This window comes from Carassius gibelio, chromosome A18 (assembly GCF_023724105.1).
Source record: "Carassius gibelio isolate Cgi1373 ecotype wild population from Czech Republic chromosome A18, carGib1.2-hapl.c, whole genome shotgun sequence".
Lineage (NCBI taxonomy): Eukaryota > Metazoa > Chordata > Actinopteri > Cypriniformes > Cyprinidae > Carassius > Carassius gibelio.
Window position 1 is genome coordinate 10,319,761 of NC_068388.1, and position 25,098 is coordinate 10,344,858.

Sequence of the window (25,098 nt, forward strand, 5' to 3'; positions counted from 1 at the left end):
TCAATCTGGTGTTTTCCCCTTTAAAAAAAATAAATAAAATAATAATAATTAAACACTTGCTTAGGGAATAAAAAAGTGAACAAAACATATTCCAATGAAAAGAGCCAGGGGTTCATGGATGGCCTAACAATTCATAGCAATGAAAATTTAGGAAAGAAAAACTAATAATAAATAAATAGATAAACAACTGAAAAAAAAAAACATAAAAGTTATATAAAAACACCAAAAACTGAACATTCAGAGTTTTTGTTACATGAGGTAGGCGAAGATTTAATATAGATATTAATATCTTCTTGAAAGAGAAACTGTATATATATATATATATATATATATATATATATATATATATATATATATATATATATATATATATATATATATATATATATATATATATATATATATATACATATATTGATAGATAGATAGATAGATAGATAGATAGATAGTAGCAACATTTGCGAAGTACGCAGCATTCATGATGACGTAAGCAGGAAGTAGCAGAGCTTTCGACCTCGACGAAATCCAAATCATCGGCTGAAGATGAGTCGCATTTATGACAACTCTGCGTTATTAAACAAACCTGTCCATAATGAGAAATTGTCCTCCACATGGGATCCTTTAGTTCACCAGAGGTAATGCTTTGATGTGTAGCTGCCTCGAAGTCGACATCGAGTGCACAATCTGGTTTTCTTCTCCCGTGTACATGGATAACCATAAATGCCGTAGTCGAGTTACAATTAATATTGTACAAATACAATAAATTAAGTATATTAATACTTGATGTGCTTATTAAGAATATTTCGTCAAGTTTCTGTATGGCAGCGTTGGTTAAAAAGTTACCATAGTTTTATAATAGCAAATATGACTATGGCGTTCTGTCGGAATTTATGACTGTCATTGTACTTTTATTGTAGCTATTGTTTTCTCCTTGGTTCCTGCATCGTGTTTTATTTATATTTTTTAATTTCCAGTGGTCATGGTGTCATTTTAGAGGGGGCGGTCGTGGATATGTCACGCCATGTCATAACAGATGTGAACAACAGAAAGGTTAGAGAACTTAAAACTCTTCCTCAATTAATAAATCAATAATCTAGACTAACTTTCAAAAGTCTGGGGTCAGAAAATTAAGGTTGTTAATAATATATATATATATATATATATATATATATATATATATATATATATATATATATATATATATATATATATATATATATATATATACACACACACACACATGATTTCTGAAGCATCATGTGACACTGAAGACTGGAGTAATGGCTACTGAAAAATCTGCTTTGCCATTACAGGAATAAATTACTTTTTATTATATAGTATAATATACCGTTTTTATTGTAATAATGTTTTACAATGTTTTCTGTATTTTTTTCATCAGTGTAAAATATATAAATCACCAAACCCAATATTACTTTATTCTCATAAAAAGACAAAGATCTTAATTAATAATGTTTTAAAAGACACTTAGTAATTCAACAATCGTTTTGTTGTTGATATTTATATATATATATATATATATATATATATATATATATATATATATTAAAAACATAAGTTTGGGATATCATTATTATTAAAAACTTAATTTGTGTAAATTTCAGGAGCGCTACAATGTATTGTACATCAAGCCAAGCAGAATACATCGCAGAAAATATGATTCAAAAGGAAATGAAATTGAACCTAACTTCAGTGATACCAGGAAGGTCAACACAGGATACCTGATGTCTTCCTTCAGTGAGTAACCATGAAGTACATTTATTTAAACTGAAAATCCATTTGGTTTTGACATGGCAAGTGTTTTGTGTGTGTGTGTGTGTGTGTGTGTGTGTGTGTGTGTGTGTGTGTGTGTGTGCTTTTTAATGCCAACCTGTTCTGACAGCATTCAGTTATACCATGCAATAATAACAACTTGAATAAACTCTAATAAGTAAATGTATAATTTTGTAAATGCTGATTTAACAAAAATGTCTTGATGTATTGAAGCAGACTATTACATGCATGTTGTGTTGGTTTGTTTGTCATTGCAGAAGTGGAGGCTAAGGGTGAAACAGATTGTCTAAATGAACGCCAGCTGAGTGACATTGTGAATAAGGACCAGCTGGTTAAAGTAACAGCAAAACATTGTCCTAGTCAGGCCTTCGCATTCTGGATCTCAGAAGCAGAGATGGACAGAACCGAGCTCGAGCCAGGCCGAGAAATCCGCCTTAAAACAAAAGGAGACGGGCCCTTTATTTGTAAGTACAGTTCTGAAAATAGTATATACTTCTGGATAAATCAAGATGGCTGCATGTGCTGTTCTGTCTAGTTTCCTTCGCCAAACTGGATGGTGGTACTGTGACGAAGTGCAATTTTGCAGGAGATGAGAACGCTGGAGCATCGTGGACAGAGAAAATACTGGCTAACAAAGCAGATCAGGAAAATAAGGGGAAGAGCGGCGGTCAGTGTGAGGGAGCAGACGATGAAGAATGGGTAAGATTATCTGCCCAGTTGAAGAAATTTTCTGTTTTGCTCTGACTACATAAAGAATTGGTTTTGGAAATGGATTTATTATGAACAGATGTGTAATCTTTTAACCATTTCCTGTTATTCTGTCATCAAGAGGTTTAAGATGAAGAGAAAATAACACCGTGATCAGGTGAAGGATTTGTCGGAGTTTCATTGTGCAAACTTGTAACATCTGTTTTGTGTTGTGTGGGATCTTCATTTCAGGATGACTGAACGACACCCTTGAGCTTCACCGTGCATCATAGTGCATTATCTGTCTACCAAATGTGTATTTACGCCACAAAACAAGACCACATGGTCAGTATTCATATGTTATCACATGAAAATATCATAAAAGTCGCAAAAGTACCATTTTAAAATAAAGACTTATGTATTTTAATTTGCTTTTAAGTATATTGTGTATATTAAGGAGATATCCTTAAAGTGATAATTCACCCAAAAATGAAAGTTTTGTCATCACTTACTCACCCTCATGTTGTTCCAAACCCCTGAGACTTTTGTAAGAATTTTTAATGAAATACGAGAAAAGATCATCAAAATGTTACAATAGTCCATGTGTGCATTCCTCGGATTCTCCTAGCTTCGTAAAATTAAGATTGAACCACTGATGTCACATGGACAATCTTTACTATGTCCTTATTGATTTTCTGAGCCTTGAATGTGATAGTTTTGTTGCTTTCTATGCAGGGTCAGAAAGCTCTCGGTTTTCATCAAAAATATCTTAATTTGTGTCTTGCGGATTTGGAATGACATGAGGGACAGTATTTTTATTGTTGGGTGAACTATCCCTTTAAGATCATCAAGCACTGTAAACTGAAAACAGTTCTACAATATCATATTTAGAAATCCAACAATATTAAAATTATAGCCAATTAGTGGCATTATTGTTAAACCAGTAGTATTAAAGGCTACAACTGAATTTAGATATCACAACATTATTGTGTTCAGTATAAAAATGTATATTTTGTTTGAGACATGCTGAAGATTACATTTCTTTTTTTTTTAATGAGAGCAAAGGTTCTCTAAATGTAAAACTAAGAGGAAATGACCATGTACAATTTAAATGTCTAATATAGATATAAAATATCTAATCTCATAACATCATAGATCTATTGGAGTATGAATGCACCCCAAAATGTAAAAAATAATACAGTTGTGTAAAAAGAATGCACTTTATTTAAAGATTTAGATGTTTGCCTTCAATAAAAACAATAAGTCTAATAAAAACACACATCACATCCTTTGTCATTTTATCTTCAACCTTTCAACCAATCACATTGATCAAAATGATGGCTGTGGTTTTATAAAATGTAATATGAAAATCAAGCTAATATTTTTAAATATGTATTTTAATAAGATTAAACTATAACAATAGACATACAGTGCTTTCCGAATGTGCTTAGATGTGATTTCCTCACTGTAAACAGAGTCACTAATATCAACTAAATCATAGTAAAGGCAATAAAGCTGCCCTTAACATTCATTCTTGGCCTTTTTTCTAGTATACGCAATAGATTTGGCATTAGCTACTCAACATAGCATAGGGAATGTGTTATGTAGCCATTTTAAAATTGCACATTCTTTGTTATTCTCTTCTAAAGCTTGAATAATTCTCCAGTGAAAGTCATCTTTTGTTCGAAACCATCTCCGAACCATAAGAGGGGGTTGCCTTTATTGTGGAATGCCTTTACATCTGTTTGTGATTGTATTGGCTCCACTGCCTATACTCTAATTGTGCTTGGCCTACAAAAAAACTAAAAGATCCTACAGCTCTCCCATGAACCATTCCTTAACAATCTGCTTGTTTTCTTTCACCCACTTAATATTTGCCTCTGTCCTTTCAATGACCTGCTCCAAAGCTCGAGCTGCAAGGGCCTGATCAGCCTCTTCTTGCTCCCTCTGAAACTGCTTCAGCTGTGTAGAGACAATTTGGAATGTTTGTGTAAGATCAGTGGTGGAAACACAATTACAGATTGAGAAGTTGTCTACTATTACACTTTACCATCCCTCTGTAATAACTAAAGAATGAGAGAGTAAGCACCTCGTCAAGTTCAACGTCCGTGGAGAACCTTTTTGTCACGGCATCTAACAGACTGCCTAAAGATATGACTCCCACTCCATACCTGTCAATGGAGATGATCGTTAGTCACATGCCCATATATTTCTGGTAACTTATGTTATAAAGCCTTTAAGACAATTCGGACTGTCATTCATTTATAGCTGAAGGCAGCCTTTGGTCCCCAAACTGCTCCTGATCTTTGTTTCTTTTATGTTAAGTGTGTGATATAACTTCCTCATTGCTGTAAATATTCCTGCAGGAGTTTACAAGATTTACATTTCACAATTTATGATTGGTTTCAAGTCAAAGACAACTGAACATCCTCGTGTTTGCTGAATGAGTATTTCGCACAAGAAGTTCAGGTTGATGGCATTGACCTCTCTAGTTTCCATTCACTGAATTCAAATAAATGTTAAAATCAAAACTTACTCTTGGGTGAGGTAGGACCAATGGCCACGGACAAAATCCCAAGCGAGGGGCTGGCCAGCGACGTTTTTGGCAATGTAGTTTATGGTAGAAACCAAATCCATCTTCCTTATCTTTGAGGGGTCAAGCGTGTACTGAAGATATCTGTAGTATTACAAACCTCAGTGGTCAGTATGAAGTAAACAAAATGGGCGGATGAGATGGTATAAAGCTCATTGCTCTGCGCTGACCTGTTCAGCAGCCAGATTTCTTTGGTACATGATAAGGCGTATCTTAGTTTGTCTTTCTCTGTCGTGACTGTGGCTCTTTGGTATTCTTTCCAAGCAAATTCCCAATCATACTCATCCCCAGAAGCTATTGCACTGCAGTAGATTGCTCTCCTCAAATTTGGATGAATGCTAAATGTAAAAAGATCATTCAAGTCAATATAATTTATGCATCTTGTAGAACTGTTATTGACAATCATTTCATTTTATCTTTAAGGCGCAACTCACTTATTTGTGCCGTTTCTATAATCTTTGAATAGATTCTTAGCATTATCTATGCACTCAGGAAGGCCATTGCTGCAGGCTACTGAAATCGCATTTACCTGGTTATACCTGAGGGAAGAAATAAATTATTGCTAGATGTCCAAAAATATATACATAAAGCAAGACACAAGTGTTGCTTACTGGTCAGTGTGTTTCTCAGGAATGGTTCCATTTATTGTGGAATTCTCAAAGTGCTCATATAGTGGTGTGATTAGCTTGCGTAGGTATTTCTAGCCATAGAATTGTACAGTCAATGGTGAGTATCACAATTTTCACTATGTTATGCACATTCACAAAACTATTTCTTTTATGCTCACCATTATTGGACCATAGACCTCAGAGCGATCAAACATAAGGATTAAATGATCCAGGTTTTTCAGTGCTGACTCCCATGGAATATACTCAGTGTCATTGATCAGGTACTTGGTTAGACTCAATGCAATTGTGATGTTGAGGCGATGACCCCTATATAGAAGTAATCAGTTGAAATGCAGAAAAAAATAAAATAAAAGCAAGCCAAATAATTCTTTACAACATTGGCCAATCAAATTTTTTTTACCTTGCAACATTAAAAGCATCATCAATTAGTTGCCCTCGGTTGATGAGGGGAATGACCTAAAGAGAGATCAATAACATAGATTAAGCCACTTTTGATCACATCAGTATTCTCGGGCTTGGATTTAAAATATTTTCAGTAAATGATCAAACCTACTTCACGCAAGAACATGAACATAGTATACCCGGGGACTGCAAAATTGGTACTGTGTTTAATTTCACTCTAGATATTGAGGGAGATTGTGCTTTTTGGCCTCTTGGCATCAAAAATCCACTTGTTATTTAAAACTAAAACGTATTAGAATGTGACTGTTCTTTTTCGTTCTTCTCCACTTATGGAGAGGTTACTATACTTTTCGTTCTACTGATTTCTATTCATACACCTGCCAATGCAGCAGAGAAGCAAACACAAGCTTGTGTGAAAAAGTTTCGCATTTGGCTGCGTTCCAGAATTCTAATCATTTGAAGTCCAGTTGTGACCAACAGAATACTGGTAGCTGAATTAAAAGAGCACACATTTAAAACTGCAGTGTTGCAGGAAAGTGGAGAAAATTATATTTTGGATTTATTATTATGATGTTATGTGTTGAATTTGTTTTAAAATGACGCGGTAGAATGCTGACATCATATAGTGACAGAGGCAGGATACTAGTAACAAAACTTTCTTCAAAGATACTTACATGATGATTTCTTTCAAGTTGCATACGAAGCTTATTCCAGTTTTCTTCATCGTAGTTGACACGGAAAAAGCCAGTGCAATTGACATTTGCGAGAAGCCACTCATCTTTGTCTTTAAGTTCAAAGTGCGGCCTTCGGACTGTAAAGAAGAATTCAGGAATGAGAAGCAGTTAATCACAAAAAACAAAAAAAGTTACTGCAGATTTATGCTTGTTGTTTTGCCAAGTTTTTTTTTTTTTTTTTGTATAATTTGAAATGATGCTTTGATGTTTATCTGTTCCTTACCTGGACCTTTAACTCTCAGTAAATCGTTTTTCACCCCGGAATCAGTAGCCTTAATGTATCTGATGTCAACTTGCCATGGAATACTGTTAGGAAGCAAATTAACAATATTTGAATGAATCAATAAAAAGCAATTTGGGTAAGAAAGCTAGGCTACTTAATATGATTCATTTGGCGTTTGATTGTAGTTTAAATCCACTGCTATGTACCATGTTTCATAAATGATTCAGTAAATATTATACAATTGTATGTATGCTAATGTAAACCACAATTTGATTTTTGAAACTCACTCATGGCCCCCTGTTTGCTTTAGTAAAAACTGTTCTTGAGAAGTCTCCCCTGTCTGGGTAATAATGGTGATTACTGGATACCCCACTTGCTCAATCCATGTGCTCATGAAGGCTTCCACATTTTCTTTTGTCTCCTGATCATTGTGGGAAATATTTGACATTATCTTCTCATATCATATCATTTCAGCTTGAAAATAAGGTACATAGGTTCTTAATTTACCTCTCGCAAGCAGCTCCAAAGATCTTTGTACACAGTGTTTTTGTACTGGAACTTGTTAAGATACGTCTAAAATACATACAGTTTGTAATTATGCAGTCATAACCATACCTTAAAATCTTCATAAATACAGAAAATATTATAACACATAAAAACATAAATTGTTATGGAAGCCATATTATACCATGAAAGGTATAATGAGAGTTATAAAAAATAAATACAATATTTTTTACATATTTAAAATATGTATATATAATGTAGTTGAGTTGGGTATTAAAATGAGCAACTTCAATATTATTAAAAAATATCAATTATTATATATGCATTTCCCCCCATTTCGCTTTACCTTGATTCCTTTCATAAATGCGTCCTCGGTTATGAATGTGGCCAGCATTCTCAACACAGCAGCACCCTAAAGAATGAACAGAGCTTGGAGGTTTCTTATAATAATAATAATAAAAGATCACTTTATAAAATATATTATATTCTAACATTTTTGTAAAGTATGCTCATCAACATGCAGGATTGCATGTATTAATGCCAACCTTCCTGTAGGTGATGTCATCAAAAAGGTCTATGATCTCAGTGGAAGTTTGAATATAATTTTCTTGCAAGCTGAGAGGATGGGAAGAGTTTAAGGAATCCACTTGAAAGGCGGTCTGGATTTCTCTGAGAACGATTAGATCTCTCTGAAAACACAAATCAATCATATCATCAGAGGAGGTGGAGGGATGCAGAGTTTTTATTTAATGAACTTATGGCCATTGTAGCTGTCCACAAATGAGAAAGAATGAAAGACAGAATTAACCCTGGGTTTACTGTTAAATCATTGTTCTAAAATAAAACAAAAACATACTAAGTCCCAGCCAACATTTTCCACCCCAATGTATGACATGTATGTCGCAAATCCTTCATTCAGCCAAAGATCATTCCACCAGCGCATGGTAACAAGGTTTCCAAACCACTGAAATCAAACACAGGTGTGAAAAGATGATTTAGTTAAAGACTTATTTAGGGGTTCTAGTGGATGATCTAATGTTCTGTAGACTTACAGCAAAAAAAATGCTTATAATAAAACACAATGAACTATCATGCTATAGGAGAGCAAACTAAACAGGCTAATCAACACGTGAAAAAAGGAAAGTGCTTCCTATATCATTTTCTTACAATTTCATTATTTACTTGGTCAGTTAAAATGGTACATTATTCTCGTTTTGTTGGAGCGGTTAATATCTTTGTTTTGTTATGTTATACATCATGTTCTTAAATAAATGGAGATGCTTACCTGATGTGCTAATTCATGAGCGATCATAGTGGCCACGCGCTCTTGATCAAATGTCGATGCGCTTTCTTTATCATATAACAGACCTGACTCCTGATATGAAATGAAACCCCAGTTTTCCATAGCTCCACCACTGATGTCTGGCAAAGCAATCTGGTCTGTAAGAAAACAAATTCAGCATGTGGTCTTATAAACTTTGAGTTTGAATGCTCCCATTGTAGTTGTATTGTATCTGTTCAATTTAGGACAGCTCACACAAAAAAATTCATGTTGTTCCAAACCTGCCTTTTTTATTTTTTATTTGTGAAACACAAAATATTATATTTTGAAGAATGCATTTGTCCATGAATCAAAATCAGAGGACTCCCAAACAACCTTGGACCCCATTTAAATAATAATAATAGTAAAATATTTTTTTCTAAAACTGAAGTCATACATGTTTGGAACAATTTGAGAGTGAATAAATGTAAATAAGTGTTAAACTTCTTCCACACATATTAATGCATGCAATTAAAATAATCCACATTGAAACAGTGAATGCAGTTCCTTTCCGTTGACTGACCTATTTTTTTAAGTGGGTATTTCAAATCAAAAATCTCTTCGTAGTATTTCAGAATCTTCTCTGTTAATTCAATTGCATAGTCAGCATGGCCGGCATCAATAGCATCCTTCCGAGCATGTATCTTGGAAATACATATCATTTTTGAAATGTTAATAAATAAATAAAAAGCAGACACTCGAGTGGCTTAAATAAAAAAATTAACTTAAAAATTTAAGAAACATACATTTATGTTAGTACTGGAAGGTTTTGATTTATACGTAAAATCCGATACAGTAAAAGCCAACAGATAAGTTGACATTATGGGGGTCTCCTCAAATGCAGTCACAATCCATTCTTCTCCATCTATTTCGATCTTATGTGCCCCTAATGATAAAACAAAAATTGAAGTTATATTGAACAATATTCGCTTGATTTTTTAAAGGCCTTTGCAACAGTTGATTTGATTTATTGTTATCCGTATTAGAGACAGGAGGACTATATATCTATATAATTTTTCATTATTATCAGTACAGTGAGATCAGTGCAGTACTACTAAGGATCCTAACCTCCTATTTCATTGGACAGGGCAATAGTGCCAGGTCTGTGGATAATAGTAATATCAAACACAGCCTTCAGCGCTGGCTCATCAAAGCACGGGAAAACTTTCCTGGCATCTGTGGGTTGCAGCAGACTGGTGGCGAGGAGTCTGTGGAGACATTTTTATGCAAAACAGTAAATAAAAATGAACAACAGCAATTATGTTCGAAGTTCCTGTCTTAAATGAACTGAAAACATATTTGAAAAGCAACATTTGAAATACAAAAATGTAATATATAAACTATATACATATGAGTATATATGAATATACACACACTGTATATATACTTGTCCATACAAGATGTTTCTATTAAAAGAAACTACATTTTCTACACTTTCTAATATAATGTACAGAGTCTTTACCTCTCCTGATCCTCCTCCTCATCATCCTCAGCTTTTATCTTCTTCGTGTACCAGCTTACATAAAACCCAGCCAAGTTTTCAAGAAGTTCCCCTTCGAATTTGGTGAAAATATCATAGTAGGTCCCATTTCCAGAGATTTTTTTCGCTAATTCGATTTTAAGGAAATTAGTTTCATTTTGAAAAATTGTATATCCTTTCACTGATAATTTCTCATTTGAATCCGATTTTGTCACTTCCACAGTCGTCACGTTTAGGTCGTGAACATGAAGATAGATGGTCTCGGAGACTGCCATAGACTTTACTCTAACAGTTGAGTTCCCGGTGAAAACGAAGGATTGGTTTGTGTAGTTGTTATTTATCGCTGCGTAAAGGTACGGTTGGATGAAGACTTTGTAGCTCTCAGGAATCAAATAGTCAGGAAGTCTGAGAGTCGGAGGTCCTGTTGGAATACCCGGTTTAGTTGGAGTCGGTGGACTCACTGGAGGAAACTTCTCTATTTGAATTTGGTACATCACAGCCATCAACACTAAACCACTAACAGAAGATACTGTGAGGACCCCAATGCCGACAGCCAAGGACTTGGACATGCAAGATCCTTTGGCCATTTCTGATCTTTTTGAGGAACCTCCAAGAATGAACTGAGCTAGGAGAACTTGCTGTAAGTTTTTAAACTCTCTCGCAGATCTTGACAATATATGTATTGATAAAGGCGTCAAGCACATAGAACACGCCTAGAAGAGCGCATTCCAAGATTACACATTAACTAGCGTGGATGAGCCAGAAACAAACAAATATAATGGTCTTTCACATGTATTGTGTCCCTTCGCACTCTGCCCCACATCCATTTTTTATATCGATTATGTAGTTCAAGGTCAGAAATAAAAACAAAATGAAAAAGAAAAAGAAAAGAAAGCTTAGATGTTGAGAAAGGTGATGCATCAGATGTAAATGTCAATTTTTTAATCACTGGAACCAGCTAGAGTAAACCCATGCTGATCTTCTTGAGTCCATCTTATGTTCTGCCAGAGAACTTCAGACCTCAGGGAAGAGACATCCAGCTGTTTGAGACCTTGTCAGGTGAGAGCAGTGTGCTGCTGCCAAGAAACTTTTCCAGAATCACCTGACTGGTTAAGTAGCTGGTTTCTGAACCTTCTGTAGTACTATATCAGTGTTTTCGAGGGAAACTTCTAGTGTGTTTTCTTAAGAGTTGGAGGAGGGGGCTCTCCTGCTTATTTTTTTTTTAACACCTGCCCCTTCATTCAAACTTTTTTTTTTTTTGTCTTATTAAAATTAACAAATGTCCTGTGGAATCTACTTTTTAGAATAGACAGACTATTAAAACTTTCACCCTTTACATTCCAAAATATAAAAACAAAAAAGAAATCAAACCAAATCGAATCTGCCTCTTTGAAACTGAAATGACTACATAACATTTCAGAATTATCTTAAATGAACCTACAAATATTAACATTGATGGGAGGGAACCTTAGAGACAGTGGACCATTTTGTAGCACTAAGTTTGAATACATAAAACAAAAAAACCTTATTTAGTGAAATCATATGGATTTATTGTAGCGGTTTCAATTCCAGCCAGTACACAGAATTCATTTATCACTTCACACTGCTGTTTTTACGGGCGGCAAGAAAGGAACACAGCTAAAAAAGAAAAGGGTATGGTGCCATCCTGTGGACGAGCATGAGATAATGCTAATCACATTTTCATCCATTGAGTTGTTTACAAAGGAAAAAAAAACTATTATTAATAAAAACCCTTCTATGCACATAAAAAATAAATTATATGATTGATCTATTGGTTTTTAAGGCTAAAGGCAATATTTTCATTTCATAAAATACTCCAGAGATCACAGACATCATGAAAGACACTGTGTTTAAAGTTTATATTACATTGGTTAAATGCTTGGCATGACTGCGAAGTATCTGATCTCAGTCAATCTATGCTTATTCATTGGTCAGTTGCTACCTCATAATGTCAAGAATGGATTATCAGTTTAAGTTTTACTCTTATTAATTCTTTAGAAAGCCCTAAACTCAGTAACGGTCCTTTTAATTATGAGACATTTGCCCCAAATATGGATAAACATGAAGATGCAACACAATGCATATTTTCAATCATGTGAAAATACTTCAAAATAACAATCCTAGGCTTGATAAAAATTGTAATCCTTCTATTTAAATTCCAGTTTATGAAAGAAAGATTACAATTCAATTACCGGAAAATAAAAAAGTTGTCTGTATTGTCTCAAATATAGATTATCAAGAATGTCATAACTTGTGGTCATGGAAAGCTGAAAACATTGAAATAAAAATTATTTCAAGACAAAAATGCACACAAAATAAAGGCAACAATTGTTTTGTTGATTCCTACTGAAACACACAAGGACTGAAATATTTTGAGGAATTAAAGTTCTTGTCAAAGTGATCCACACTCCCCTGCCGCAATCCGCTTTATTCTCCTCTTTGCACAATATAACACTTTTCCTGAATTCACTTAAGCTCCTAAAAAATGCACACACTCCAGCCAGAACACAAGCTAAAACTCTTGAGGCATGATTGTATAGTTAAGAATCTGGACATATTGAAAGGATCAGCAGAAGTGTGTTATCTGATTCTATTTTTGGTCCTTCGAATTGTCCAACATGGTTTACTTCAGGATGTGGCTGTGCTTATTTCGGCCATTATGTGTTGCCTGTAATTGTCTGTAAAAGTCTCAACTTCACCAAAGCCAGCTGTCTAAATGCTGAAGACAGTAGCAAGACTGCTGGAGGATTGATGTCAGCTCTCTGTAACTTTGCTCTTTCCAGCTGGGAAGGAGTCTTTCATTGTTAAGGGCCTGAAGTTTAGGTGTCCCTTCACGTAAGACCTGATACAAGCAGGGCCATCGGCTCTGTATCTGTAGTCGAGTCCGACGGTCCAGAGTAATGCCCCGAACTATCTTTTTCGCCCGTAGCTCTCGCAGCGCCGGGAGGTTGAGGCAGGAGAAGACCAGACCTCGACTGGGTGACACATCAAGGAACTCGAGAGAAAGGGATTCAAGGGTGTACGAGATGCCTAGATTTCGCAGCGGAACAAGAACATGGAGCGTTAGGGATTTTAGATTAGGCAGCGATTTTGCCAGCAGCTGTAAAGTGTTTGGACTGACCCCTTTGAATACCCAAAAGTACTTCAATTCTAAGATACGGAGGTGTTGGAACTGAGTGATCAGCGCAACGGATGTTTCGGACCAGTCGAAGTGCAGGCGCATTTTGGAAATCCTGGGACAGCTGTGGACGAGCCTGGCTAGGAGAATGTGAAAGTTGTTGACCTGGTCCATCTTGGTAATATTCTCTTGATGAGAACTAGAACTGGTGTGGACACGGAGGTCGAGAGGTTCCAGCAGCGTAAATGTCCAGTTCAAGTCTAAATGACTGAGATCCCGGCAATGCACGTTCTCTAGAAGATGTGACAGGAGCTCGCCCCATTTATTGCACTGGTCCCCTAGATCAAAACTGGCCTTCAGAGTAAGCAAACTAGCCCCACGGGATATAAGATGATGTGTGTAATGGTGAACCCAAGCTTTCCAGCGCTCAAACTCTCTGTTGGAGACGAGCAGACCCTCCTGGCCCAGATTAAACACCCCACGGCGGGAATAGTCTGCAACTCTCCAGAGCTTCCCAGAGCGCACTAAGCAGCTCCAGCTCGCACACACAAGGGCAGAGTTGCATTTGTCCACTTCGCTGAGGAATGAGAGCACATGGAGTTGACATTCCACCGGTAGAGAGTTGAAAGGGAAGTAATCTTCATCAGCTTTAACCCTTCTCCTTGCATTAATGGGAACAAGGGCTCTCTTCCGTTGAGGCATGTTTGTCAGTGCTTGGTTAACTCTTCAAGATCATCCTTTTGTCTTGCTCTCACTGAGGGACGTTTAACTGAACCTTTCAGAAAATAAAGTCATTTATTATGTGCATCTCAGCAGTATGGAAATCTTTCACACCGGTTTTGAACTGGATTAAGTTTTGTTTACATATCAAAACAAAATGTTGTTTGTCATGTGAAACAAGACACGGGAATCTCAACAGTAAATGTATAAAACAAATGCAGTACTAAACATTTAAATGTCTATTCGATTCGATTTTTTTTAAATGAAGTATCATTTATCGTGTGCAACAAAAAACATCTTATGCATAAAACATATTTAGTAATAAAACATTTTAACGACTAAGTAAATGAGTGTGCAATTTATCTATTTTCACTTGAATTAGTAAACAATATGGAAACACCTATGATAACTTACCTTTAACATACTAGCAGATTTCTGAGATGTCAAGTTAATATTATTCGCAAACACTGTAGCACTTCGCTCAGAAAAGCTCGTAAAAAAAAAAAAAAAAAAGACGTGTAATTTTTTGTCAAACTTGCACAGACAGCTAGTGGCGCGTCGTTAGCTTGTCACCGCGGCCTGACATCTTTTAGCGATAGCTGTGAAACATCTTCTGTTCTAAAGTTCGCTCAGTGCAATACTTTAAGTCAAACTATCGTGATGGTCTGACTGGGCTCCTAATTCAAAAAGGCGTTTTAATTAGAGAGAATTAATCAGCATTTTAGAGCAAACTAAGCCGCTAAGAATCCCTGTGAGAGACTGTTGTTGTTCTCGGCGAATGACATCATCAGTGTGCGTGCTGCCTGCAGCCTTGGGTGTTTATGGCTGATCCGGGAACAGCTCTGAGGACGTTCTGCTGCTCGTTTAAACAGGATTCAAACGGAAAAAACTGATCCGAGGACAGGCTTAACATGCTTTTCGATTTCTGCGGTCATTAGTTCCTTATAGCGGCAGTGGTATCTTTTTGTCAGATTTCTACATGTATTTAACGAATATTTCATGCTGATTGAAATTATTAATGAAAATCATATCAAAATGTTTTACAGCGTGTAATCTGGTAACGTAACGATACATCACACAGACTGGTGATGGGAATGATGAATCATTTCGACGAATCGGTTCTTTCAAACAGTTCAATTAAATAAACTCGTTTAAAACCACTGATCAAAAAAAAAAAAATACATTTGTAAACCACCTAATATACGGTTTACACCATCTCGCTGTACCTCCGTGCTATGATCGTTACAGTAAAGCCACATGTAGGCACATGCCTGTTTAATACGTTTTTAATGAATCTGATCCAAATAGTCTATTTTATGTGTAACCTTAACACTTTTCACTTTTTATAGTGTGCTGATGTAGACCTATGCATGTTGACTTGTCTTTTTGTTTTTCTTAACTGTTCTCTGTTTATATTTTTAAGTAAATATAATGTTAAAAGGTCATGCCTGAAAGAGACTTTTCAGTGCTCCACTCTCAAAACGTTATGAATCACAACATCAGACGTGTGGCACAATAATCAGTATATTTTCAATACTACTAATAAGTTAGTTGTGAGTATCTGCATAAAACACAGAATATATATATATATATATACATATATATATATATATATATATATATATATACATATATATATATATATATATATATATATATATATATATATATATATATATATATATATATATATATAACATTATATATATATATATATATACACACACACACACACACAACACACACACACTTCAGGGGAAAATAATAATAATACAGTTATTGTAGCTGATTATGGTACCATTTCTCTACGTGCTCACGAAAATACTTAGTTCTTCCACTGTTCCATTTAAAGTGTATATTTGTGAGAGTCGGTGGGATGCAGTTGCTGCTCCACGGAAACACGCGCGCACTGATCCGCAAGTGCACATTTAAAGGGGTAATACAACAACGCTGTCTTTGTATACATCTGAGTTTGTCGAGGCGTTTATAGCGCTTGGTCAACATCCAGTCACCGTTTCTTTGTGCGACGGTATTATGTGGACAGTTTGGGGTGTAGAAAGAAGAAGCCAGCGTCAAATTAGCGCCGATAATTAAAACATTTTGGGTCTATTTCTTTCTGAGGCGGCTCGGTTATCCTGTCGTCTCTGTTGATCTGGAAACGGCCGCCATCTTGAATTTTAATGTAATATTTTCGGTCAGTTTTTGGCAATATGTCATTTTTGGACTGCATTGGACTTTGGTGATGGGCAAACCTCAACGCGGAAAAGAATAAAGTGAGTATTTGGAGTACTGCGTGGATATGCTAACCGAGATCCCACCTTGCTCAGGGCTTTTCCGGGTGTCGCCTAGCAATTTGCACCTTAGGCCTAGTTTGATAATCATTTTCGGTTAATGTCAGTATCTTTAAAAACAATATTCACATAAATAAAATGTGTGGGGTACGATCATGCTCTTGTATGTATTACTACAATGCTGGAAATACGTCAGGAACTCCGTTTCAGATGTATTTGTTCTGCCGGTTCGGCGAGTCTCATTGTTTTGTTAGCTCGATGCTAACCTTGTTAGCGTTCATCGAATGTTTACTTTAACTGCTATTTTAGACTGTTAGCCACACATTAAGCGAACTAACTCGTCGCAGAAACAATTTAAAGGCATTGTATTATATCACCATTGCATTTAGTTGTAGTAAAACAGTAATTTTGGGGCATATACTTAAATGTGGTTTGTGTTGGGATTTAAATACACCGTCGTTTACACGGGAGTGTTTTAGCTACAGTGGATAGGTCTGCCAATGTTAGTTATCAAACATATTTTATGTGTAAGATTAATTTTATGAAATATTGGTCAATGTTGTATTATTTGCAATACAATATTGATTGTGAATTCAAGGTTTGTAGTTTAATTGAAGGCAGCTTTTGTTATTTCCAATAGCATCCAGGGGGTTGCGCTCTATACTCGAGAATATTTGAAAAGTAATAAACGTCTTGCAACACTTTTTTTTCAAATTCACTGCATGCTAATCATGAATTCAGCTACTAATATGCTTGTTGAAATTGTGTTCGAATTACGAACATTGATCAAATACATTTATACGTTGATAAGCATAATATAATGATTTCATATTTTATGTAGGTGAAGTAACATCAAAAGAAACAAGTGAAGTTTGCATTGGAGTATCCTGGCAGATAAGACACAGATCAAGCTTCATCCCAGTGGTTTCTGCTGTCTCCTTGTTGAATGGTTTCTCAGAAGCACACAGAAGCTCAATGCGCCTTCCCCAGACCGCCAGTTGGTATGAAGTAGATGGGAGAAACCAAGAACATGGTGCTGAATGGCAGGAGACATGGCAGCAAGTTCTCCAGTAATCAGCCCGTAAGCAAGTCCAGGCTGCAAAACACACAGAGAGCCCATCTTCGTCAAAGCAAGGGCTCCCCGAGTGCTAGAAGATGCAGTCGACGTAAGTTCCTTGCAAAACCAACCTCTTCAACTATTAATACAGCATCTAAGTCCTGTTCTCAATGGTTATTCATGCTGAATCCTCTAACAGGTTGTGGTGGGGCGCCCCCGGAGGCAGAAAGGCGCCATGCCCCCTCATCTGGAATGACTGCCAAAGAGCTGTGTGAATATGATGATCTGAGCACCAGTTTGATCCTGGATCCTTACCTTGGCTTCCAGACCCACAAGATGAACACCAGGTTTGTGTTTCTTGTTTGGTGAATTCAAATTCTCAGTGTCTGCAGTCAGGAAGCTTGTCTTTCACGTTAACGTGATGCTCCTTTTTAGGTTTCGGCTAATTAAAGGTCGACAAGGGGAGCTGAGGGAAGTGATCGAGCTTTTTAAGAAGCATGACAACCTGGAAAAAGCTTTTCAGGCTTTGACTGCTGGCGACTGGACGAGACATCACTTTCTCAACAAGACGAAGTCCCAGGAAAAGCTCTTCAAAGCGCATGTAAATCATACATATTGAAAGAACTCCGTTCATGATGACCGACATGTTTTTTCTCTCATGTCCTGGCATATTTATAGTAATGTAAATTAAATGCATAGTATTAAATATTAAGATGTTAAAAATTAATATTTATTTAAAATTTTACTATTTGTATATGTAACCCGTGCTGGCAAAATTAGTAGGAATTCGCACAGGCTAATTTTGAGCTACAGGCAAAAATAAAAAGTCAGAAATGTCGATTGAGGTTTTCACAAAACTGAGTTCATTAAGCCCTCATCTAGCAGTACCAGTGCTCCAAATAATAATTTTAGATGTTTAATTACTTTTATTTGTACGTTTTCTCGGAGGAGTATCTTTTTTCTGCTCTCTTATCATGCTGAGTGTCATCCAAAGCATGTACATAAAGGCACTTCTGATTGTGCACAATACTGATAAATATATACATGTACACAGAATTACAGTATTTAAGTATTTACTCAAACATAATCGCTTGTGTCTTAAAGGGATAGTTCACCCAAAAATGAAAATTCTGTTATTATTTACTCACCCTCATGTCGTTCAAAACCTGTAAGACCTCTCTTTATCTTCGGAACACAAATTAAGATATGTTGGTGGAATCTGAGAGCTCTCTGACTCTCCCATAGAAAGCAAGGGTAATACCACGATCAAGGTCTAGAAACGTAGCAAGAGGAATTGTTGAATAAAGGTTTTTTTTTTTGCACTAAAAGTATTCTCGTAGCCTTGTAAAATGATGGTGTCTGATGTCACATGGATTATTTTACAGATCTCTTTGCTACGTTTCTAGACCTTGATCATTGTAGTACCCTTGCGAATCTATTCAGCCGAGGTATGGCAGTAGCACTTTTAGCTTAGCATAGACCGTTAGCTCAAATATGTCAAGAGTTTCTATATTTTGCCTTTTTTAAAACTTGACACTTATGTAGTTACATCGTGTACTAAGACTGATGGAAAATGAAAAGTTGTGATTTTCTAGGCAGATATGGCTAGGAACTATGCTCTCATTCTGGCTTAATAATCAACTTTGCAGACTTAAAAAAATAAAAACTAAAAAAAAAACTTTTGAAAAATTTCTTATTCTCACTCATTTTGCACTGGTCACATATAAATGTTTGCTCCAAATACAGAAATATTAATATTTTAATGTCACATTTAAATGTTTATTTAATTGATTTGTTTATAATAAAAAATAAATTCAAATGGATTATACATGTAAATACTAAATGTGATATTTAAATATACGTTTAATATTATTATCTGCTACAACATTAATATCAAATGTACTTTAATATAAATACTTCATATTTTACTGTTTTTGGAAACATATGTTATTTATGCAATGTAATGTTTACATACTATATTTTTTCCCTCTCATGTCATGGTAGGTGTTTGTTTACCTTCGCATGTTTGCTTCAGACAGCGGCTTTGAGATCCTTCCTTGCAATCGCTACTCCTCTGAGCAAAACGGAGCCAAAATTGTTGCAACAAAAGATTGGTGAGTTAACGTTCTTTATGTAATCAAATAATCAACTTCTCATTTTCATCGTGTACTTATTTACTGTGCACGTTACAGGAAGAGGAATGATAAAATCGAACATCTTGTGGGCTGCATCGCTGAGCTGTCTCCCAGTGAAGAGAGGATGTTGCTTCGACATGGAGAGAATGATTTCAGTGTCATGTACTCTACACGCAAAAACTGCGCGCAACTCTGGCTCGGACCTGCAGCTTTTATTAACCACGGTATTTGTCTTTTCGATTTTAATTAGTCAGACCTGATCTGTAAATTATGCAATTATACTGCGTGATCTTTTTGTATTAAATGTAAGGTGTTTATTGTTTTTACAGATTGCCGGCCAAATTGCAAAGTAAGTTCAAAGAGGCAAGACCCTGCTTTCTATAAGATGAAAATTAAACGAGAAACTGGAAATTACATTTTACTAACGTGTGCTGTTTGTTCCAGTTTGTGTCAACAGGGCGAGATACCGCCTGTGTGAAGGTTTTGCGGGACATTGAACCGGGGGAAGAGATCTCTTGTTACTATGGAGATGGATTCTTTGGAGAAAACAATGAATTCTGTGAATGCTATACTTGTGAAAGGTATCATATGCTGCATGCCTATAGATTCTCATGCTTCTTTCTGCAGTTAGGAATGAATGAATATAACAACATTTTGTATTGGAAGATTTATAAATGGCTACTTTATGCAGTTCTACTGAAAAAATGCTTAAGTAGTAGTTAAAACATGAATTTGTTCTGAATATTTAAGTATTGCATTTAAATGTTTAGCCTATTTAATTGAATTAAAATTAATATAATTTTTAATTTAAACATTAAATGTAATATTTAAGTACTAACATATTAATATTGTTTAATATTTAAGTATAACATTTATATGTAACATTACTCTTTGTTTATTCATATTCTCTATAAATATTTAAATTTTAGTAGTATGGAATTATATTGACTAATATAATGTAATTTTTAATGTAATATTTAAACAAGTATTCTTTATAATAAATGTATCATCCTTCATATTCATTTGTAATTTCATATTATATTTAATATTAATTTATTTGCTTCAAATATTAAATGTAATATTTAATATAAAATATATATTAAACTTGATCATTCAGGGTTTAATTTTAAAATGAAACTTGTATTTTATTATTAATTTATACATATTTGCTCTAAATGTCTGTTTACTAAATGTAACAACAACAAAAAAATGTTGCGTTTTGGCAGACGTGGAACTGGAGCTTTTAAGTCGAAAGCAGGGTTGCCTGTGGAGACTCCAGTGATCAATAGCAAGTATGGCCTCAGAGAGACAGACAAGCGTCTGAACAGACTGAAGAAGCTGGGAGAAAGTTGCAGGAACTCTGACAGCCAGTCTGTCAGCTCCAATGCAGAGGCAGACTCTCAGGAACCAACCACTGTACAAACATGTGAGAGACCTGTAACACTAGACCTTGATATTAATAATGCTGTTACAGCTCCAGCTCACCATTTCTCTTCCTTTCATTTTTTTTCCAGCATTACGTAAGAGGACTTCACAGTCCTGTGTCAAAAAGCACGGAGAAGCTAAAGCTGTAACAAGGCAAACTCTGTCAAGCACTCCTTCTTCTACCTCATCCTCTAAACGAAGTCAAGCGGATATTTCAAGTTTACCAAAGAGACTTAATTCAAAGCCCACACAGCGTTTGCCTAAAGGAAGACGACGATGTCGAGGCGCATGGACGAAATCTTCTAGCCGAGTGAGTGCTAGTGGGAATCTCAAGGAGCCCTCCAGACGAGAGACAGACAGACGCAGCTCTGGGGGCAAAGGTAGCTTAGCGCGCCCATCAGAAAACAGTCCGAGCTCTTCGAAGGGTGCTTCCCCATGCAAGGACAGCATACTTTGCCCTTACAGAACTCGTAGGTCCACAAGGACCTCTCTCGGTGCTCATGTGGCTGATGGCACGCAGGCATCAAGTCAGCTGTCTAGCCCGGGTGTAGTCATCAAGTCGGAGCCTGGAGAGCTCATCCCTGTGACACCAGGGCACCAGATGAACACCCCTAGTTTGGAGACCAGCTGTCCTAAGAAAGGGATGTGTCCTAGACGCCGGAGGACGATAAAACATGAAGACTCCGGCTCCTACGGGGAGGCTTTCCTCCAGGAGGGATTGCCTGACCTGCGGCACGCGGTTCGGGCTGCAGATGTAGCAGATTGTGGGAAGGTAGTACTCGGCCTGCCAGACCGCCACCAGCACTACAATGGCTCGACTAAAAGCAGCAAGGCCCTGCGCCGAGGCAAGAGCAAGAAGAAACGACAGATCACACGCTACGACGCTCAGCTGATTCTGCAGAACAACTCAGGCATCCCCAAGATAACACTACGCCGGCGTCGAGACAGCAGCAGCAGTAAGAATGATGCCAGAGAGACCAACTCCTCCAGCTCGTCCAAAATCAGCATCAAGTTCAGCAAAGAGCACGAGAAGGACCGAAGCAGCTCATACGTGGCCAAACTGAACAACGGCTTCAGCCACGGCTCCCACAGCAGCTCCACCAAACTCAAGATCCAGCTGAAACGGGAGGAAGACAGCACGGGTTTGCATCACCCTTACCCAGAGGACGTCACCTTGGGCATCATGAAGCGCGAAGCGGGGGATGTTCTGGATCACAAGGCAGGTGCTCAGGTAGGTCAGAACATGGAAGTGGAATCGCTGTCCTCTGAGGACGAAGAAGAGGACTACTTCGATAACGAGGATGATTTCATCCCGCTCCCACCAGCAAAACGCCTGCGTCTCATCGTGGGCAAAGATTCCATAGACATTGACATTTCCTCCAGACGACGAGAAGACCAGTCCCTCAGACTCAATGCATAAGCTGTGTAAATATCCATTGTTTCAATCATGTTCCTTTTGAACATATGTAATTTAAATAGAAAATGCAAATGTACAATTAAATCATGGCGAAATATCTTTCTTTACTTTTTAGTGATAGCACTTCTTTATTGTTTCCTTACTATGAATATAAATATTGTAGAAAGTGTACAGGTTACGTATGAATTCTATTCAAGTCTGATAATGTGCAGATATTTGTTATCATTGTCCAGCTTGACTGTTTTATTCCATAAACCCTCTGCTTTGTTTGCAAGATGTTAATTCACTTATGGGAAGCATATGCATGGTTTCACCTCAAAAGGTTGACACTTCATATTTCGACAACAGCGTTCCCATGCACAAGAATCATGTGTGTGTCTCTCCTCAGCTTGATCTGGATAAAGGGAATTGTTGAGTAAACAATGTGCAGAGGAGCTCAAATTTATGCAGATCTCTCCACTTCTTTTGTATTAAAATATTCATGTGTCCGATTTTTTGGCCATGGAAGGCCGTGGTGCTCATTGTGGTGGCCTGGTGCTGGTCCATTAAGATATTGGACGATTGAATTATTATTCTGTGAACGTCAGACCCTTTTTGTGTGACCTTGGAATCCATAGAGAAGTGTGTAATACAGATAAAAGTCCTCAAGAGATAAATTGTACTGAAACCTCAATCAAGAATCTTTTCCTGAATCATGGTCATTGTGGTATTCAGTACATTATTGATTGACTTCATGTGCATTTTGTGCTCTGCCTAAAAATTATAAAAATGAAAAAATCGGTTGTTTGTGTTTCCATTGTTGATCTTATAAGTAGGCAGCTGCCATATTAGGCTATTTTTATTTGTACCTTTTTCTATCTTTTCTTTCATTATATTCTTTACATTCTGTAGTGTCAAAGGTTTGCCATCCGCGGGCTTTTAAGAAGTCATCAGCTTCTTATCCTATTGATCACAAAACTCCTATGGTCTCAAGCTTACAAACTGACTCTTAAGAGCATCATGACAGTAACAATGTAGGATGTATACATAATCTGGGGGCATACTGTTCACTCTGTATATTCTGGGACTTGTTTTTATTTAACTGTTTTAAGTACTTGAAAACTATAAAACTCATTTTCAAGATATTTGCTTGTCTGATGTCATTATTAGATGTATTTGTAGTTTATGTGTAGTTGCAGGTTACCATGCTCAATTGTTATAATTGTCTAGATTTTCTGCACAAATACAGCTACAGAAAGGATTTAAATATGGTGAAATTTTGTTGGAGCCAAGAGGACCACAAAATTGGTATCCTCATTATTTAGGGTCAGTTCTACCTTTTGAATGTTTATTATGAACTTTTTAATTGATAGAAAAATCTGAATTACAATAAAACAAGCATGCAAAGGGTGGGGAATGTGTAGAAGTTTAGGCTTTTTTTTTTCTTACATAAAATGACATAAATAAGGGCAGTTGTGGTTAATTAGTGTTAGTATTGCTGAAATTATTTTCAATACTGCTTATTTTCTGAAACTTCTGCTTGGCATGCAAAGTGCAATAAAGTGTCACCAGCCACTGATTATATTAAATCTCATCTAAAGTTTGAGCATCATTTAGGTCATCGCATTATTCCCATAGCCTGGAACAAATTTTTAATTGGTGGCTCTCTCTCCCTCAGGCCCAATGAATAGGTTATTCCAGTGATTGTCAATCCATGTCCTGGGGACTTTACATTTTACATTTTGTATTTATTATCTTCCTTATCTAACGCCTCATTCAGGCTTCAGGAACAGTTTGAAAAGCCTTATGATTGACAGAGGAATAGGGGCACCTGGCGTGTCATTTTTCTTTGTATTAGATAGCTGGTTGTATATGTACAATATTTTTAATTCCTTAAGATATAACTTATTTAAATGTTGAAACTTTTTATGCTGATTAATGAAATCTAGCAATTTTATTTCTTCCTAATTTATAATAATTTTCCATTATTTTGTTGAGGTATGATTATAGATTATATTTGAAAACGTAAAGTTTTTCTTTTCACTTTCGTCTCACTGATTCACGTGTAGTTTTTGTGGTCTTGCAAAATAAAATCGCACAGACAGCATCTCTTTCCTTCTATGCACCACAAAACACCAACCTAAGCAAGGCGGCTTCTCACTAGTTTCTTAGTATTTTTGACGATTTGTGTGCGTTACTTGTGGAGATACACGAACTACACGAACCCTTTTAAAATGTAACCACTATTTTAGGTTAACAGGATTGCGTTTTAGTTGCCGTTTTATTTATAATTAAATGTTTGTGGGACAGTGTTGTCCACACGTGTTCATCATGACTAATACATTAGGTTCCCGTCAGGGTCATGTGACTACAGAGGACTACTGTTCGGAACTGTAGTCTGACCCAGAGGAATGATCGCACAGACCTGAAACGTGTGAAACGACACGTCTAAACCACCAGCCCCCTCACCCCCTGTCCTAAACCTAAAAAAAGAATTTAGGGATGGAATCTTCTTCTGCACTAACAAAACATGCAACAAACTTGACTAACCACTTTGAGTACATTCATTAT

At 36.3% G+C, this 25,098-nt stretch overlaps 4 protein-coding genes across 7 annotated transcripts; 2 read left to right on the forward strand and 2 right to left on the reverse strand.

The window, feature by feature from the left end:
- The first annotated feature begins 440 nt into the window (after positions 1–440).
- Positions 441–3,764, forward strand: LOC127934769 (arpin). Its single transcript, XM_052532353.1, has 6 exons — positions 441–635; positions 975–1,050; positions 1,623–1,755; positions 2,049–2,255; positions 2,327–2,490; positions 2,731–3,764. The coding sequence occupies exons 1-6, from the start codon at positions 544–546 to the stop codon at positions 2,737–2,739; spliced, it is 681 nt and encodes a 226-aa protein (XP_052388313.1). The 5' UTR covers positions 441–543; the 3' UTR covers positions 2,740–3,764.
- Positions 3,765–3,857: 93 nt separating this feature from the next.
- LOC127934766 (aminopeptidase N-like) lies at positions 3,858–11,025 on the reverse strand. The gene is made up of 20 exons (XM_052532350.1): positions 10,347–11,025; positions 9,953–10,092; positions 9,631–9,770; positions 9,408–9,528; positions 8,849–9,003; positions 8,420–8,527; positions 8,109–8,252; positions 7,910–7,975; positions 7,567–7,632; positions 7,347–7,480; positions 7,060–7,142; positions 6,777–6,913; positions 6,101–6,156; positions 5,859–6,006; positions 5,683–5,771; positions 5,506–5,610; positions 5,242–5,409; positions 5,015–5,155; positions 4,568–4,649; positions 3,858–4,440 (listed from the first exon to the last, which is right to left on the reverse strand). The coding sequence occupies exons 1-20, from the start codon at positions 10,949–10,951 to the stop codon at positions 4,291–4,293; spliced, it is 2,838 nt and encodes a 945-aa protein (XP_052388310.1). The 5' UTR covers positions 10,952–11,025; the 3' UTR covers positions 3,858–4,290.
- Positions 11,026–12,783: 1,758 nt separating this feature from the next.
- On the reverse strand, positions 12,784–16,142 carry LOC127934318 (uncharacterized). 2 transcript variants are annotated; one of them, XM_052531617.1, is made up of 2 exons: positions 16,041–16,142; positions 12,784–14,278 (listed from the first exon to the last, which is right to left on the reverse strand). In XM_052531617.1, exon 2 carries the CDS (start codon positions 14,203–14,205, stop codon positions 13,081–13,083), a length of 1,125 nt encoding a protein of 374 aa, XP_052387577.1. In that variant the 5' UTR covers positions 14,206–14,278; positions 16,041–16,142; the 3' UTR covers positions 12,784–13,080. The 2 variants fall into 2 exon arrangements, with proteins under 2 accessions (XP_052387577.1, XP_052387576.1); XM_052531616.1 differs by lacking the exon at positions 16,041–16,142 and adding an exon at positions 14,638–15,497.
- A 32-nt stretch (positions 16,143–16,174) lies between these two features.
- On the forward strand, positions 16,175–23,672 carry LOC127934317 (histone-lysine N-methyltransferase KMT5B). Of its 3 annotated transcripts, none has more exons than XM_052531612.1 (10): positions 16,175–16,496; positions 17,356–17,680; positions 17,771–17,918; positions 18,007–18,172; positions 19,576–19,685; positions 19,764–19,930; positions 20,036–20,055; positions 20,151–20,287; positions 20,933–21,132; positions 21,221–23,672. In XM_052531612.1, the coding sequence occupies exons 2-10, from the start codon at positions 17,527–17,529 to the stop codon at positions 22,549–22,551; spliced, it is 2,433 nt and encodes an 810-aa protein (XP_052387572.1). In that variant the 5' UTR covers positions 16,175–16,496; positions 17,356–17,526; the 3' UTR covers positions 22,552–23,672. The 3 variants fall into 3 exon arrangements, with proteins under 3 accessions (XP_052387572.1, XP_052387573.1, XP_052387574.1); XM_052531613.1 differs by lacking the exon at positions 16,175–16,496 and adding an exon at positions 16,528–16,616; XM_052531614.1 differs by lacking the exon at positions 16,175–16,496 and adding an exon at positions 16,773–17,195.
- The last annotated feature ends 1,426 nt before the right edge of the window (positions 23,673–25,098 follow it).

What these genes read in the sequence shown, in the direction of transcription:
- LOC127934769 (XM_052532353.1), top strand. Translation starts at nt 544, where the DNA reads ATGAGTCGCATTTATGACAACTCTGCGTTATTAAACAAACCTGTCCAT. An exon ending in GATCCTTTAGTTCACCAGAG is followed by an intron (nt 636 to 974) that starts GTAATGCTTTGA and finishes TTTAATTTCCAG; the next exon opens with TGGTCATGGTGTCATTTTAG. An exon ending in CAGATGTGAACAACAGAAAG is followed by an intron (nt 1,051 to 1,622) that starts GTTAGAGAACTT and finishes TGTAAATTTCAG; the next exon opens with GAGCGCTACAATGTATTGTA.
- LOC127934766 (XM_052532350.1), bottom strand. Translation starts at nt 10,951, where the DNA reads ATGGCCAAAGGATCTTGCATGTCCAAGTCCTTGGCTGTCGGCATTGGG. An exon ending in AAAATGTTGGCTGGGACTTA is followed by an intron (nt 8,253 to 8,419) that starts GTATGTTTTTGT and finishes TTGTGTTTTCAG; the next exon opens with AGAGATCTAATCGTTCTCAG. An exon ending in TATAGAAACGGCACAAATAA is followed by an intron (nt 5,410 to 5,505) that starts GTGAGTTGCGCC and finishes TTTTACATTTAG; the next exon opens with CATTCATCCAAATTTGAGGA.
- LOC127934318 (XM_052531617.1), bottom strand. Translation starts at nt 14,205, where the DNA reads ATGCCTCAACGGAAGAGAGCCCTTGTTCCCATTAATGCAAGGAGAAGG.
- LOC127934317 (XM_052531612.1), top strand. Translation starts at nt 17,527, where the DNA reads ATGGGAGAAACCAAGAACATGGTGCTGAATGGCAGGAGACATGGCAGC. An exon ending in TGCTAGAAGATGCAGTCGAC is followed by an intron (nt 17,681 to 17,770) that starts GTAAGTTCCTTG and finishes ATCCTCTAACAG; the next exon opens with GTTGTGGTGGGGCGCCCCCG. An exon ending in ATTGCCGGCCAAATTGCAAA is followed by an intron (nt 20,056 to 20,150) that starts GTAAGTTCAAAG and finishes TGTTTGTTCCAG; the next exon opens with TTTGTGTCAACAGGGCGAGA.